At 39.1% G+C, this 13,730-nt stretch overlaps 1 protein-coding gene across 1 annotated transcript in view; it reads right to left on the reverse strand.

Annotated features, from left to right (window-relative positions):
* Positions 1–13,730, reverse strand: part of LOC114054221 (GRB2-associated and regulator of MAPK protein 1) — a 205,015-nt gene that overhangs the window by 7,457 nt on the left and 183,828 nt on the right. Inside the window, exon 4 of the mRNA XM_027877393.1 lies at positions 11,823–12,989. Coding sequence (XP_027733194.1) covers positions 11,823–12,989 — 1,167 coding nt within the window. The remainder of the gene's footprint in view (positions 1–11,822; positions 12,990–13,730) is intronic.

Here is a 13,730-nt window from a genome sequence, read left to right on the forward strand (position 1 = left end):
GGGAGGGGATGTTCCACACTGCTTTATTGTGGCCAAGGGGCTTCTATAGCTTAATAAAACCATATGCTATGCCGGGCAGGGTTACCTAAGATGGACAGGTCATGCCTAAAGGTGATCCACTGGGGAAGGAAATGGCAAACTCCTCCAGTATCTTTGCCAAGAACACCCCATGGACAGCACTAAAATGATAAAAGAGATGACACTGGAAGATGAGCCCCTCAGGTAAGGAGGTGTCCAATACACTATTGTGGAAGAGTGGAGGACAACTAGAAATACTCCAGGATGAATGAAGCAGCTGAGCCAAAGATGAAAGGAAGCTCAGCTGTGGATGCATCTGATGACGAAATAAAATCCAAAACTGTAAAGATCGATATTACACAAGGACCCGGACTTGTAAGATCTATGAACCAAGATAAGCTGGAAGCGGTCAAATGGGAGATGGAAAGATTAAACATTGACATCTGGGTGTCGGTGAACTTAAATTGGATGGCAATGGGTGAATTTAGTTCAGATGATCACTACATATACTACTGTGGGCAAGAAGAAATGTCATAGCCCCTGTAGTCAATAAAAGGGTGTGAGAAAAGCAGTACTGGGGTATAATTTCGAAAATGACTAAATGATATGTTTGAATCCAAGGCAAACCATTCAAAATCACAGTAATACAAGTCTATACTTTAGCCACTGAGGCCAAAGAGTCCAAAGTTGATCACTTCTATGAAGACCCACAAAATCTTTCTAAAAATAACACAAAAAAGATGTCACATTCATCATAGGGGATTGGAATGCTAAAGTAGGAAATTAAAAGATAATTGGAATAACAGGCAAGTTTGGCCTTGGAGTACAAAATGAAGTACACAACAGAGTTTTGTCGAGATAACATGCTGGTCATAGCAAATACTCTTTTCCAACAACATAAAAGGAGACTCAACATATGGATGTCACCAGATGGTCAATATAAAAATCAGATTGATTATATACATTGCAGCCAAAGATGGAAAAGCTCAAACTTGAAATAAGTCAGCTAAAACAAGACCTGAAGCCGACCGTGGTCATGAGCTTATTGCAAAATTCAGACTTCAACTGAAGAAAGTGGGGAAAACCATCAGACTATATACATATAACCTAAATAACATTCCTTATGAATATGAAATGAGTGATGAACAGATTTAAAGAATTAAATCTGGTAGATTTAAAGAATTAAATCTGGTAGAGTGCCTGAAGAACTATGGAAAGAGGTTTGCAATACTGTATAGGAGGCAGCACCAAAAAAAATTGCAAAAAAAAAAAAAAAGACAAGAAAGCACAACGGCTGTCTGATGAGGCTTTACAAATAGCTGAGGAAAGAAGGAAAAGAAAAGGTAAAAGAGAAAGGGAAAGATACACCCAACTGAATGCAGAATTCCATACAGCAGCAAGGAGAACTAAGAAGGTTTTCTTAAATGAGAAATGCAAAGAAATAGGAGAAAACAATATAGGAAAGACAAGAAATCTCTTCAAGAAAATTAGAGTTATCAAGGGAATGTTTCATACCAAAATGGGCATGATAAAAGACACAAAAGGTAGGGGCTTAATAGAAATAGAAGAGATTAAGAAGAGGTCAAAAAAACTATACAGGAAAGATTTTAGCACCACCAATAGCCACAACGATGTGGTTACTGATCTAGAGCCAGACATCGGGGAGAACGAAGTGAAGAGGGCCTTAGGAAGCATTGCTAACAGTATGGAATATTGGAATAATGGAAGTGATGGAATTCCAGCTGAGTTATTTAAAATCCTGAAAGATGATGCAGTTAAAGTGCTGCACTCAATTTGCCAGCAAAATTGGAGAAGATCAGTTTATGTCCCAACCCTAAAGAAGGACAATGCCAAAGAATGTTCAAATTACTGAACAATTGTGCTCATATCACACGTTAGCAAGGTTATGCTTAAGATTCTGCTAGCTAGGCTTCAGTAATATGTGAACCAAGAATTACCACAACAGGCTGGTTTTCAAAGAGGCAGAGGAGCTAAAGATCAAATTGCCAAAGTCATTTGCCGGATTATGGAGAAAGCAAAGGAGTTTCAGGGGGAACAAAAAAAATCTACTTCTGTTTCACTGACTATACGAAAGTCTTTGAATGTGTAGATCACAACAAAATGTGACAAACCCTCAAAGAGATGGGAGTATCAGATCATCTTATCTGACTCTTGAGGAACCTGTTTGTGGGCCAAGAAGCAACTATAGAACTGAACGTGGAACAATTAATCGATTTAAGATTGGAAAAGAAGTACAACAAGGCTGTATATTGTAACCTTATTTATTTAACTTACATGCAGAGTACATCATGCAAAATGCCAGGCTGGATGAATCAAAAGTTGAAATTAAGGTCCCTGGGAGAAACAGCAACAATCTCAGATATATAGATGATGCCACTCTGATGGCAAAAAGTGAAGAGGAATTAAGAAGCCTCTTGATAAGGGTGAAAGAGGAGAGGATAAAAACTGGCTTAAAGCTTAACATTAAACAAACAAACAAAAAAATGTAAGATCTTGGCAACTGGTCCCATCACTTCCTGGCAAATAGAGGGAGAAGAAATGGAAGTAACATCAGATTTTATATTCTTGGGCTCAAAGATCACCACACATGGGAACTACAGACATGAAATAAAAAGATGCTTGTTCCTTGGAAAGAAAGCTATGCAAATCTGGATAGCATACTAAAAAGCAGAGATATCATCATGCTGACAAAGTTTCATAGAGTCAAAGCTATGGTTTTTACAGTAGTAATATATGGTTGTGAGAGTTAAACTATACAGAAAACTGAACATGGCAGAACTGACGTTTTCAAATTGTGGTGCTGGAGAAGACTTTTGAGAATCCTTTGGACAGCAAGGAGATCAAATCAGTCCATACTTAACGAAATTAATTCAGGATATTCACTGGAAGTTCACATATTGAAGCTGAAGCTTAAATACTCTGACTATATAATGAGAAGACGGGAAAAGACAAACTATCCTCCTCACCACTTCATCTCCCAGGCTCTTTCCCATGCCTGGAATGCACTCCCTCCTCACCTCTGTCTCTCAGAACTCCTAGTTTCATCTGAGGCTCAGTTTAAGTGCCACTTTTAAGAGCCTTTTCTTAATGCTTCTGCTTCCTTTTCTAAATGGTGTATGTGTGTGTGTGTGTGTGTGTGTGTGTGTGTGAGTGAGTGAGTGAGTGAGAGAGAGAGAGAGAGAGAGAGAGAGAGAGAGAGTAAGTATGAATGAAGAGGCTGTTTATTTCTGCAGGCTACACTGCAAATTCCCTGAGAGCATGGACTGTTTTTGCTTTTATCTTTGTATAGCCAATGGAACTTAATAAATGTTTAAAGATTAACTGATTGATCACAGCTTATCAGTTGGAACTTCTAAGCTATAAGCAATGATCCAATGATGTCAACCATAGAATAGTTATATTTTATGTACTTCAGAGCATATGCTCTAGGTATTCAGTAGCTGGATGAAAAAGACGTTTTCTTGACTACTTACTTCCGGAGAAGAGTTAGCTTCATTTTCACTTTAATCAATCAATCAACAAGCAATTTTTAAGTGTATACTATATGCACTGTGCTGGTGCTGGAGATATGGAGACAAAAACGAAACTGTCCCTACCCTCAAGAAGCTTACATTGTCTTCTTTGCTTAGTGCCCACGTGGTGAGCCTGTAATGAAAAAGTGATACAGTACTTGGAAGAGTACCTCCCACAGACAGATAACCTTCATTTGCATTCTGAAATTGAGGACAAAGTACACAAAGGATTTCCTGAGCCCACCTTTCTTTTATTTTGGCATTGCTGCAGACTCTAGACAAGTGTTTACATGTACATGCGTAATTTTATGATTTGAGGGCAAACACTGGACAGATTCTCAGAATATATTCTAATTTGATCACCTATGAGTAAATTGAACAAAAAAACTACTTTTCTAATGATCTGCCCAGGTTCCATTTCCTCCATACAGATGCTTGCTCATGATTACAACCCAGGAAAAGGCACAAAGAAAAAGTGGGAATGAAAACACTGACCACGTGGAGTGAGAAGGGCTTAAATTTTGCAATATGCCCTCCTTTTCTTGGAACTTCTGAATTTTTCTGCTGTGGAAAGAAATGACACTCACAGACTGTCCCTCACTTCCTGGATTAAGGAAACAGTTTAAGAAAGGTAAACACAGCACTTACTATGAAACATTCTTTGCTGAACAGACTTCAAACTTCCTTTCAGGGGAAAAAAGCGTTTTAATTTCATAACTGTGTTTGCTCAATACTGTTTTTAATGGAGTAACTAACCACAAAAATGAGTCAAACCGGCAGAAATGTTAAAAAGCCCTCGTTACACATGAAAGTTCCTGAATGCAGACACAGCTGAAAAAGTATACATACTGTGCACATTCGTAATTCACTTGTTATCCTTTGTAGTTAGACACAGGGTTGTTGATAAGACTTACATACTGAATACAAAAATATGGCTAAACTTTTTCAGAGCAAAACTAGGAAATTCTGTAAGAATCACATTATAGCTCCTTATATTAAAACACCTGAAAAGGATATTGAAGCAGCTATGTGGCGCAGTGGATAGACTGCTGGGTATGGGGTCAGGAAAAACTTGAGTTCAAATCTGACTTCATACCCTTACTACCTATGTGACTCTAGGCAAGTCACTTAACCCTGTTTGCTTCAGTTTCCTCATCTGTAAAGTGACCAGGAAAAGGAAATGGCATATCATGATCTAGTATCTTTCCCAAATGGGATCATGAAGAATCAGACATGACTGAAAAACTGAACAAAAAATGGATATTTGCTGAAAAGGGCAAAATTTCTTGGCATGAATTTTAGTTTACTATTACCTGGGGAGACCACTTATGATGGGATCACAGATATGGAACTGGGAGAGGTTTCAGAGACTGTCTAGTGCAACACTCTCATCTTTTAAAGGATCCGCATGAAGCCTTTCCAGATCCTTCCTCCCAAGCTACCTTGTATTTAACTACTTCGGATTTATTTGTATTTATTCTCTTTATATTTATTCTGCATGTACTTTTATATGTTCTTGTCATCTCCCCTGTAAGAATGTAAGCTTTTTGTTATTTTTAGTTTTAGAATCTAAGTTTTTTGAAAGTATGTATTGTTTCATTCACTGAATTTATATCTCTGCCTGGATATGAGGAAACGGAGGTACACCATCACAAGGGCAGCAAGTGTCAGACTAGGGATCTAATCTCACTTCTGATTCCAAAGCCATTCTCTCTCTCTCTGTTGTACTACACAGTCTTCTACCATCATCCCCCAAAAGAAAAGAAAGACCATTTTGCTTTTGAAATGTGTCTCCTCTGTGGAACAATAGGCTTGAGTCATTCAGAGTATTACTTTTCTTCATTACTGCTTTTCAAGATAAGACAAGGGAGCTAATATAATACTAGGAAGGATCAATTAAGAGAACATATATTTAGTGCTTTGTAAGCCTTAACATGCTATACAAATGCTAGTTATTATTATAATTGTTGTTAATTATCTAATAGTCTTGTAATTGTGTTTCACTGAACTTCCTAACTTTGCTCTCAAAGTTCTCTGGCTTTGGATCTTATGTTCCTGATTCCATTCTCCTCCCTGCTATCCGTGCCCCCCCACCCCCACCCCATAACAAAATCATTAGAGCCTTAAGAAATCTTATTTATAAAGGGGGCTTTTATACAAAAAGTTCACAACCCCATCAAGTAGCCATAAGTGGATGTTTTCAGTCATAGAAAAAAAATTAAAGGTTTAGAGCAATGATATAGCAATAAAATGAACTTCTATTTTATTAATTGGCAAAGAACAGATAAGAATTGAAGGGTCAGAAATCTTGTGACTTCTCAGACACATTTAATTTTTATTTTTCCAGTCTTATACATTAAAGACAAGGACCTAACATAGACCTGGCTCTGAAATGGACTCCAATATTCCAAGCCTCCGGCAAGAGAGGCAAGTGGGAGGGAGCAGGCAGTCACCAATTGAGAAACATGAACATCAGCTGGTTCTGAAAAGAAGTAGTTGTTTAAACTCTAGGCAGGCGGAGACAAGGATACTGCCATAGTGTCAATAGACAGAATATGCCATTAAAATGGGGGGAGGGGAGAACCACCAGAGATATGCAAGAGAGAATTCTATTGCTAGAATTCTGAAAAATCATAAGAATTTTCTGAAAAAAGGCCTTTAACAAATGGCAGATGCACTTACACATGCACATATATTTGCTGATAGTGTCTAATAGTTTAGTTCAAGAAAGAATCTACCGATAGATTGAATTCAGTATTTTAATTAACACTCTTTTCCTCAAAGGATGTTAATTAACATGAAAGACACGTAATAGTTCATCAGCATATAGGATTTTTTTTAAAGGTGGGCAGCAACAAAGCTAGCATAATAAGCTTCAAAATTTTCAAACTGTCCTATTCTTTTAGTCTTCCCACCAAAAAGAATATAGAAATATATTTACATAATGGTTGTATTCTTGAAAAATTATATGCAAACCATTTTAAATGTGAACATCCTAATTATTAATCTCCTAATTACTAATGCTAATTAGTAGAGCCCTATGGTGATTTCTTTTGTAAATATTATTTTGTGAACCAATGCTCACCCCAAAACATGTCCTTTTGAGGTAAATATGAAGTTTTCTACGTGGAAAGGCTATCACTGCTGTCAAATATAGAGTCCTAAAATGTATTATAATCACCACAACTTCTTTCATTCCCTTCTCTAGTAACTCTCATCCCAATCTTTCATGATTTTCTGTCCTAGGGCCCTGCTGAAGCTAGCCTCAGTGGCTTAGAGTTAGAAAAGATTTTTGTTCCCACTGACAGCTAGTAGAGGAGAGGGTACCTGAAATCCAACTTCCAATCAAGGTAAAGTGCCATATTTGTTGGATATCTTCTGGGGCTTAAGTAAGGGCTGTGGGTGGAGGAGGGGTGCTCCAAACCCACATCCTCTCTGTGTACCCTCGGCTGTAGAAACCAGGGTGTAGGTCGAGCAGTGGCCATTTAACATGTATTAAACTGTCCTGCCACTTTTATTAGGTTCCTATCTTTTAAATTGGTCAATGACAAAGGTTTTGAGTGTTGTGTCCTTGACTTCATTTTCCTCATAAACCCTGTGGTTTTTATTGTTCAGTTTTACAAAGTGGGATGCGTTTTGGGAACTTGCACATCCTTAAGTTGCGTTATAGTAGAATTGCCTGTATTTCAAATATGATAGCCAAAAGCAAGAAAATTGAGATCATGAAACAGAATGAAAATGATTTATAAAATGGAGAAAGTGACCATCTGATGAGAACTGATGGAATTTTAGTGAATTTGTTTAAGAAATTGGCCAAAATTGTCATATATCTTTAATCTCTGTGACTGGGGAGGGTGAGGCTGGTGAATTTCTTGAGTCTGGAAGTTCTGAACTGCAGTGACACTAAAACTGATCAGATGGCTTCACTTAGTCTGGCACCAATATGGTAGAGCCCCAGGAAATGGAGGGCCACCAGGTTGCCATGGAGCGGTCAGACTATTAAAGCTTCCATGCTGACCAACTAAGGAACTGGGCCCAGGAGTGGCTGCTATACTTTCAACTTGGGCGAGATAGGGAGAACCCATTCTCATCCCACCCCTAAAAAGTTCAAAAACTCAAAACACAAACCATTAGAAAAATCTACCTACAACAAATGGTCTATCAGGTCACCCTGATCCCAAGGCAGACTGTATAAAATGTGCAAGTTAAAAAAAATAGCTACAGGGCAGCTAGGAGGCGCAGTGGATAGAGCACTGGCCCTGAAGTCAGGAGGACCTGAGTTCAAATCCAGCCTCAGGCCAAACATTTGACATTTACTAGCTGTGTGACCCTTGGCAAATCACTTAACCCCAATTGCCACCCCCCCCAAAAAATAGCTACAAAATAAGTTAGGCATATTATATACTATCTTAGTTCAGGCTCATCTGAACCAATTCTGGGGAAACAATAGTTATTTTACAATTCTATCTTCACAAAAAAGGGAATAGTTTGCTGTCCCCTCCCCCCAAAAATAAAGACTTTTTGGATAACTGGGATAGGAGAAGTTTTTTTTTTAAAGGGAATAATTCTTTTAAAGAAGGAAATATGTGCTCTGACCCTAAAAGATAATGAAAATCAGTCAAAATTATATTCTTTTAAAAATAATAGGACTTAGTGTTAGAAGAGATCTTCCATAATAGGCAGCTACAAAGTCACATTAAAGTAAATTCAACAGGGCCAAAAAAGATAATTCTTCTGCCAAGCTCATTGTCTTTTAGGCTTCAAAAGAAACCCAGATGTTTTATCTTTGAATAGTGATGATTTCATCACATTCACACAGAGGTCAGTATATTTTTAAGAGAAGGTGTTTTTACAGAAGATACTAATGGATACCATGCAGTATCATATACTCAGAGCAAGAAAAGATCTTATAGACCATCTAATATAATGTCTCTAAGATTTATACATGAGGAATTTGAGGTCCAGAGAAGTTAAGTGATTTGTCCACATCACAAAGGGAGTAAGGGGCAGAGCTGACGTCAGAACCCAACTGGTGTGACTTCAATCCAAGCACTCTTTCCACTGGACCAAGCTGCCTTCAGAGCTAATGGGAAGTGAAGGCCAGGATAACTCAAGATGCGATAGTGTTTTTCTAGACATTTTTAACTTCTTCAAGTCAATCAGGGCAGTTAGATGGTGTAGTGGGTAGAGTACTAGGCCTAGAGTCAGGAATACTATTCTTTCTGAGTTCAAATCCTGCCTCAGACACTTACTACCTATATGACCCTGGGCAAGTCACTTAACCCTTTTTGTCTCAGTTTCCTAATCTGTAAAATGAGCTGGAGAAGGAAATGGCAAACCACTCCTGTATCTTTGCCAAGAAAAACCCCAAAAAGAGTCAGACACAATTGAATAACAAAACAAACAAAACCAGTCAATAAACTATTTTTTCTTGCTTGCTTGCTTTCAAATAGAACTTAGTAAGTCACTCCTAGATCTCTTTCAAGTTTATGGAGAGATGTTTGTGGACCCTCATCTCATGGCATTTTTTGGTGTTCTTCCCAGAATTCTAGCCCTTCAACCCTAAGGACTTGGACAGTAATCATCACCTTCCCAGACAAGGTCAAGACTGACCTCCTCTGAAAACTTACTACATCTATAATTATCTGGAGGAGTATGCTGCTAGACACATGGCACATCTCTTCCCTAGGACTCCATTTTTACCATCCGCAGCAGAAGTTTTATTTAATTCTGTGGGAGCATTTGAGTTTATGCCCCATTAAAGTTTCCCTTTGAAAATTGCAAGCTGAAGCCACATCTAACAATTATGATGTTTTCTGGATCCCAGGCACAATCTAAAAATGGAAAAATTTATTTCATGGTCACAAAACTAATAAAAAAATGCTGCACATGAAATGCCTAAATTTTTCTTTTTTAATTGTTAAATAAGTTAAATTACTTCAGGCTGCCCCCCCACCCCTATCAAAATCATTCTTATGTTTATAGCATGCCATAAACACTAGCCTGGCTTTGGAAAGTCTTTCTGACTCCCTAGGAAATTATCCCCTAGGATTAAGTGGCCAAAAATATTTCCTCTCCTGTGCTACAGCTTTGGTTTCAGTTTTAAATTTAATCTCAACATGAATTTAAAAAAATAAGCAAATGGGTCATAATTAGGCCTCTTAATATTTATTTTCTACTCATCCATCATCAATTACCCCCCTACCACTTTCTCTTTCTCCCTCTATCCATCCAGCCTAAATCACATGGATAGCCTTCCAATTCTTCCTCTTCAAGTCTCAGATGTGTAATGGAATGGTGCTTGTGTGGTATCCATCTTTCACCAGCTGTGGTCAGTGTTCTACATGAAAAAAGCATCTTTGCCTTGGAGGAAAGAGTACCTACCTTTAGGTGAACTGCTTAGTTAGACTAAGCTCTCTCCTAAGAAGCCTACAGCAGGCTGGTGGAAAAAGGAGTTTTTAGTTCTTCCTTTATTGTCTCAGATACTATTCTGGGGACCCAAAAATATAACAAGGGACTAAAACAGATTAGTAATCTAACAATTATGATATTTATATGTTAATAATCTAACAATTAGGAAGTTATGACCTGTACCTAGGGAAAGTAGCTTAAGACTAAGCAGGCAGATGGTACAGTAGCATCGGGGAGACCTAAAATCAAATTTGGCCTCAGACACCACTTAACACATCACCTGGCATGTGGCAGGCATGCATCCATCTGTCCATCTCCATCCTTTTTTTCCTTTCTTCCCTTCCTCCTTTCTTTCCCTCCTTCTCCTCCGTTCTTCCTCTCTTCCTCCCTCCCTGTCTCCTTGTCAAATCCAATGCAACTATGGGAACAGAAGTGGCAGATACAACTATTTCCACAGTAATTTTCTCCTCCACTTGCTACTTCCTGATCATGGAAATTTCACTGAACAGGCCCCATCACTGGATTAAAAGGTAACACTAATTTGCTAGGGCAACCTACAAGCTTTAGTTATTCCACAGGAGGGGTACATGGAGGGATGGAGAAAGTGACATCTCAATAAATTAAGATGAGCAACTCTTGTATACTTCCAGTCAAAGGAAGATGACCATATCAAAAATCTGGCCATTATTTCTGTCATTCCCAGAGCAGGTGCTACACTGAACCATATCAGTTTGCAAAATACCATGGGATTCTTTCTAGTGAACATGGAAATGTGTGCCTTGTACAAAACCACTGATGATTAGAGTTAGAATGAGCCTTAGCCATCCTCTATTCCACTCCCCTCATTTTTTTGATAAGGAAGACGAAGCTCTAAGTTTCCTAAGTAACTTATTCAAAGTCACATCTCATACATGATGTTCTATTTCCCAACTCCATGTATTTTCAGTTTGTCCTGGCTTCCTTCTTGGTTTGCTTCAGGACTCAGCTCAAATGTCACTTTTTACAAAAACGCCTTTCTTGGTCCCTCCTACTACTTGTGACTTCTGTCTAAGATGACCTCCCATTTACACTGTATGTAACTTGTAAGTATATAGTTATTTGAATGTCTCCCACATTAGAATGTGAATTCCTACATAGTGAGGGCTGTGTTTTTTGCCTTTCCTTGTATCTTCAGTGCTAACTCAGTACTTGGCAAACACTAAGTGCTTAATAAATGCTTGTTGACTAAGTGAAAGAGCCAGGATTCAAACTGAGGTACTGTTACTGAGTTCAGCACTCTTCCCACTGGGCTATGGGGGTACCATGAGAGAGATCTGTAAATCTCTCTAATGATAATCCCCGGCAAAGCCTCTCTTTCACTCAGCAAATTGAATCCTTACATGGGCAAGATACAATGAAAGTCAATCTCTCACTTGGGGAGGCATTTTGGGAAATGGTTGTGAGGAAAATTATGGTCTAAACTTTCTGCTGCCTGTGAATTTAAGTTATGTTATCAATGTTTAGACAACAGGGAAAAATAATTTTTTGGCACTCAAACCAGCAACAGAACCAACCACAACTGTACTTGTGATGTCATTATAATGCATCATATACCATTCTATTCAAATTCAGAAATGATTCTTGGTTCAGTTGCACCAAATTTTGATTAAAATAAATGATGCAGCAATGTGGCCTTGACTATTAAAAAATGAGTTTAAGTTTTTCCTGAAAATCCTTTACCATGTTTCTCCTCTCTCCCCACCCACTGAGAACAGGAATAAATTAGAGAATAAGGGGGGGGGCAGAATTAGAAGCAATGGTTTCTCCTCCCTCCTCCCTAATCAAGTGAAACTCAGCTAAAAAAACATTTACATTACTTACAGCTTCAGATTTGGGAGGCACTGGAGGTGGAGGGAGGGTCACATCTGAAGATGTCGTTGTCGCCAGCGTCCCGGCAACGGGGAGAGAAGTGCCACATTTTGACCGGATGGAGCTTCTGTAATTATCACATTTGGTTTTTTCGCTCAAGGAACCAGTAAGGGGTTGGCTGTCCGTCTTGCCTTGGTCTAGCCACAGCTCTTCATAAGGGAGTTCTGGCTTTGATGGGAGACACAGAGATTCATCACCAACTTCAGGGAAAAGGTAATCACTCCCACTGTCACCAGAGTCCTGGTACTGTAGGGTATCATGAGAAAACGGAGTCCATTCCCCTCCCAGATCCCTACAGCCATGGAGGTTCACTTCACTGTTACCATGCAGGTTATTCCCATACACACAGACAGAGAGCCGGTGAAAGGACTGCGTTAACTCATCCCGGGCATAGCTGAGGGAGTTGGGGATGTGGTTGTGACCAGGACATCGACTCTTCTTAGGGCTCTTACAGTCGTCATTCCAATCTGTTTTCACGTCACGTACCGCGCGGGAGTACTCATCAATGTCAAACTGTTCTTGGCAGATACCGAGCCAATGCTGGACCAGGGTTTCAGGCCAGGCCTCTCCCTTCACAAGGTTTTCTGGGAGGCTGAACTTGGGGACGGTCAAGTGCAAAGGAAAATGCATGGGGAGGACTTTGTTGCCACGTAGCACACAGCAAACCACCACTGTCTTGGTCTGGATGTTCACAAACTTGTACCGGTGACCTTCACGAATGAAGTGGAGGTCATATGGGTTTCTAGGAGGAGGGCTCGGGACAATCACGTTGACAGGCAGCCTGGTTTTTTCCACAATGTTGCGGATGGTGTGTTCACCCTCTTGCATCTGAAGCTCCAGCGGGCTCCGGGTACTAAATCGGCCCTTGCACTGAAATGGAAGGCTAATGCTTTCATTGGTCCTGTGATTCATGCAAATGAGGCATGGCATTTTGCCTTTACCCAGCTTGCCAATGGAATTGAGTTTTCCGATTTTCTTGAAGATTGTGTTGAATCGTGACTTCTCCTTGTAAGTCTTTGCATAAAGGATTTCTGCCTGCCCCATTAAAGTGAGTTCATCCCCAGTGCAAAGAGTGATGTTGTAAACTTCTGTGTCTTCATTGCATTCTCCTGCAGCAACCTACAAAAGACAAAGATCAACTTTAAAGTTTTGATTTTCTACCCTGCTCAGAGAGAGAAAAGATTTTTCTATTAAGAAAAAAAGCAGGGGCAGCTAGGTGGCACAGTGGATAAAGCTCAGGCCTTGGAGTCAGGAGGACCTGAGTTCAAATTTGGCCTCAGACACTTGACACTTACTAGCTATGTGACCCTGAGCAAGTCACTTAATCCTGATTGCCTCAGGGGAAAAAAAAAGAAAAAAGGAAAAAAAAAGAAAAAGAGCAAATAGATTTTTGTTACTAGCCAATGAGATAACATAAGTAAAATAGTTAGATATTATTACAATTATTACTAATAATAATTATAAAGCAGTTTCTTTGCCTGGTACCTTCCTGATTAACTCAAATAATTCATGCTGACATGACATAGATCTAGAGGTAGCTAGGTGATGCACTGGATAGAGCACTGGGCCTGGAGTCAGAAACCTGAATTCAAATTCAGCCTCAGATGCTTACTTACTGTGTGACCATGAGTAAGTCACTTAACCTCTGCCTCAATTTCCTCAACTGTAAAATAGGGATAATAATAGTACTTATTTCTCAAAGTTGTTGTGAAGATCAAATGTGATAATATCTGCAGAGTGGCTGGTACATATAAAGCATTTAATAAATATTTCTATCCCTTCCTTCCTAAAATAAAAGTCTTTATAGTAACTGAAGTAAAGCAACAGAAGACTACAGTATTGTGATGTTAACTGAGGGTC

The sequence above is a fragment of the Vombatus ursinus genome, unplaced genomic scaffold, assembly GCF_900497805.2.
Source record: "Vombatus ursinus unplaced genomic scaffold, bare-nosed wombat genome assembly UNPS02014812.1, whole genome shotgun sequence".
In the NCBI taxonomy this organism is placed as follows: domain Eukaryota; kingdom Metazoa; phylum Chordata; class Mammalia; order Diprotodontia; family Vombatidae; genus Vombatus; species Vombatus ursinus.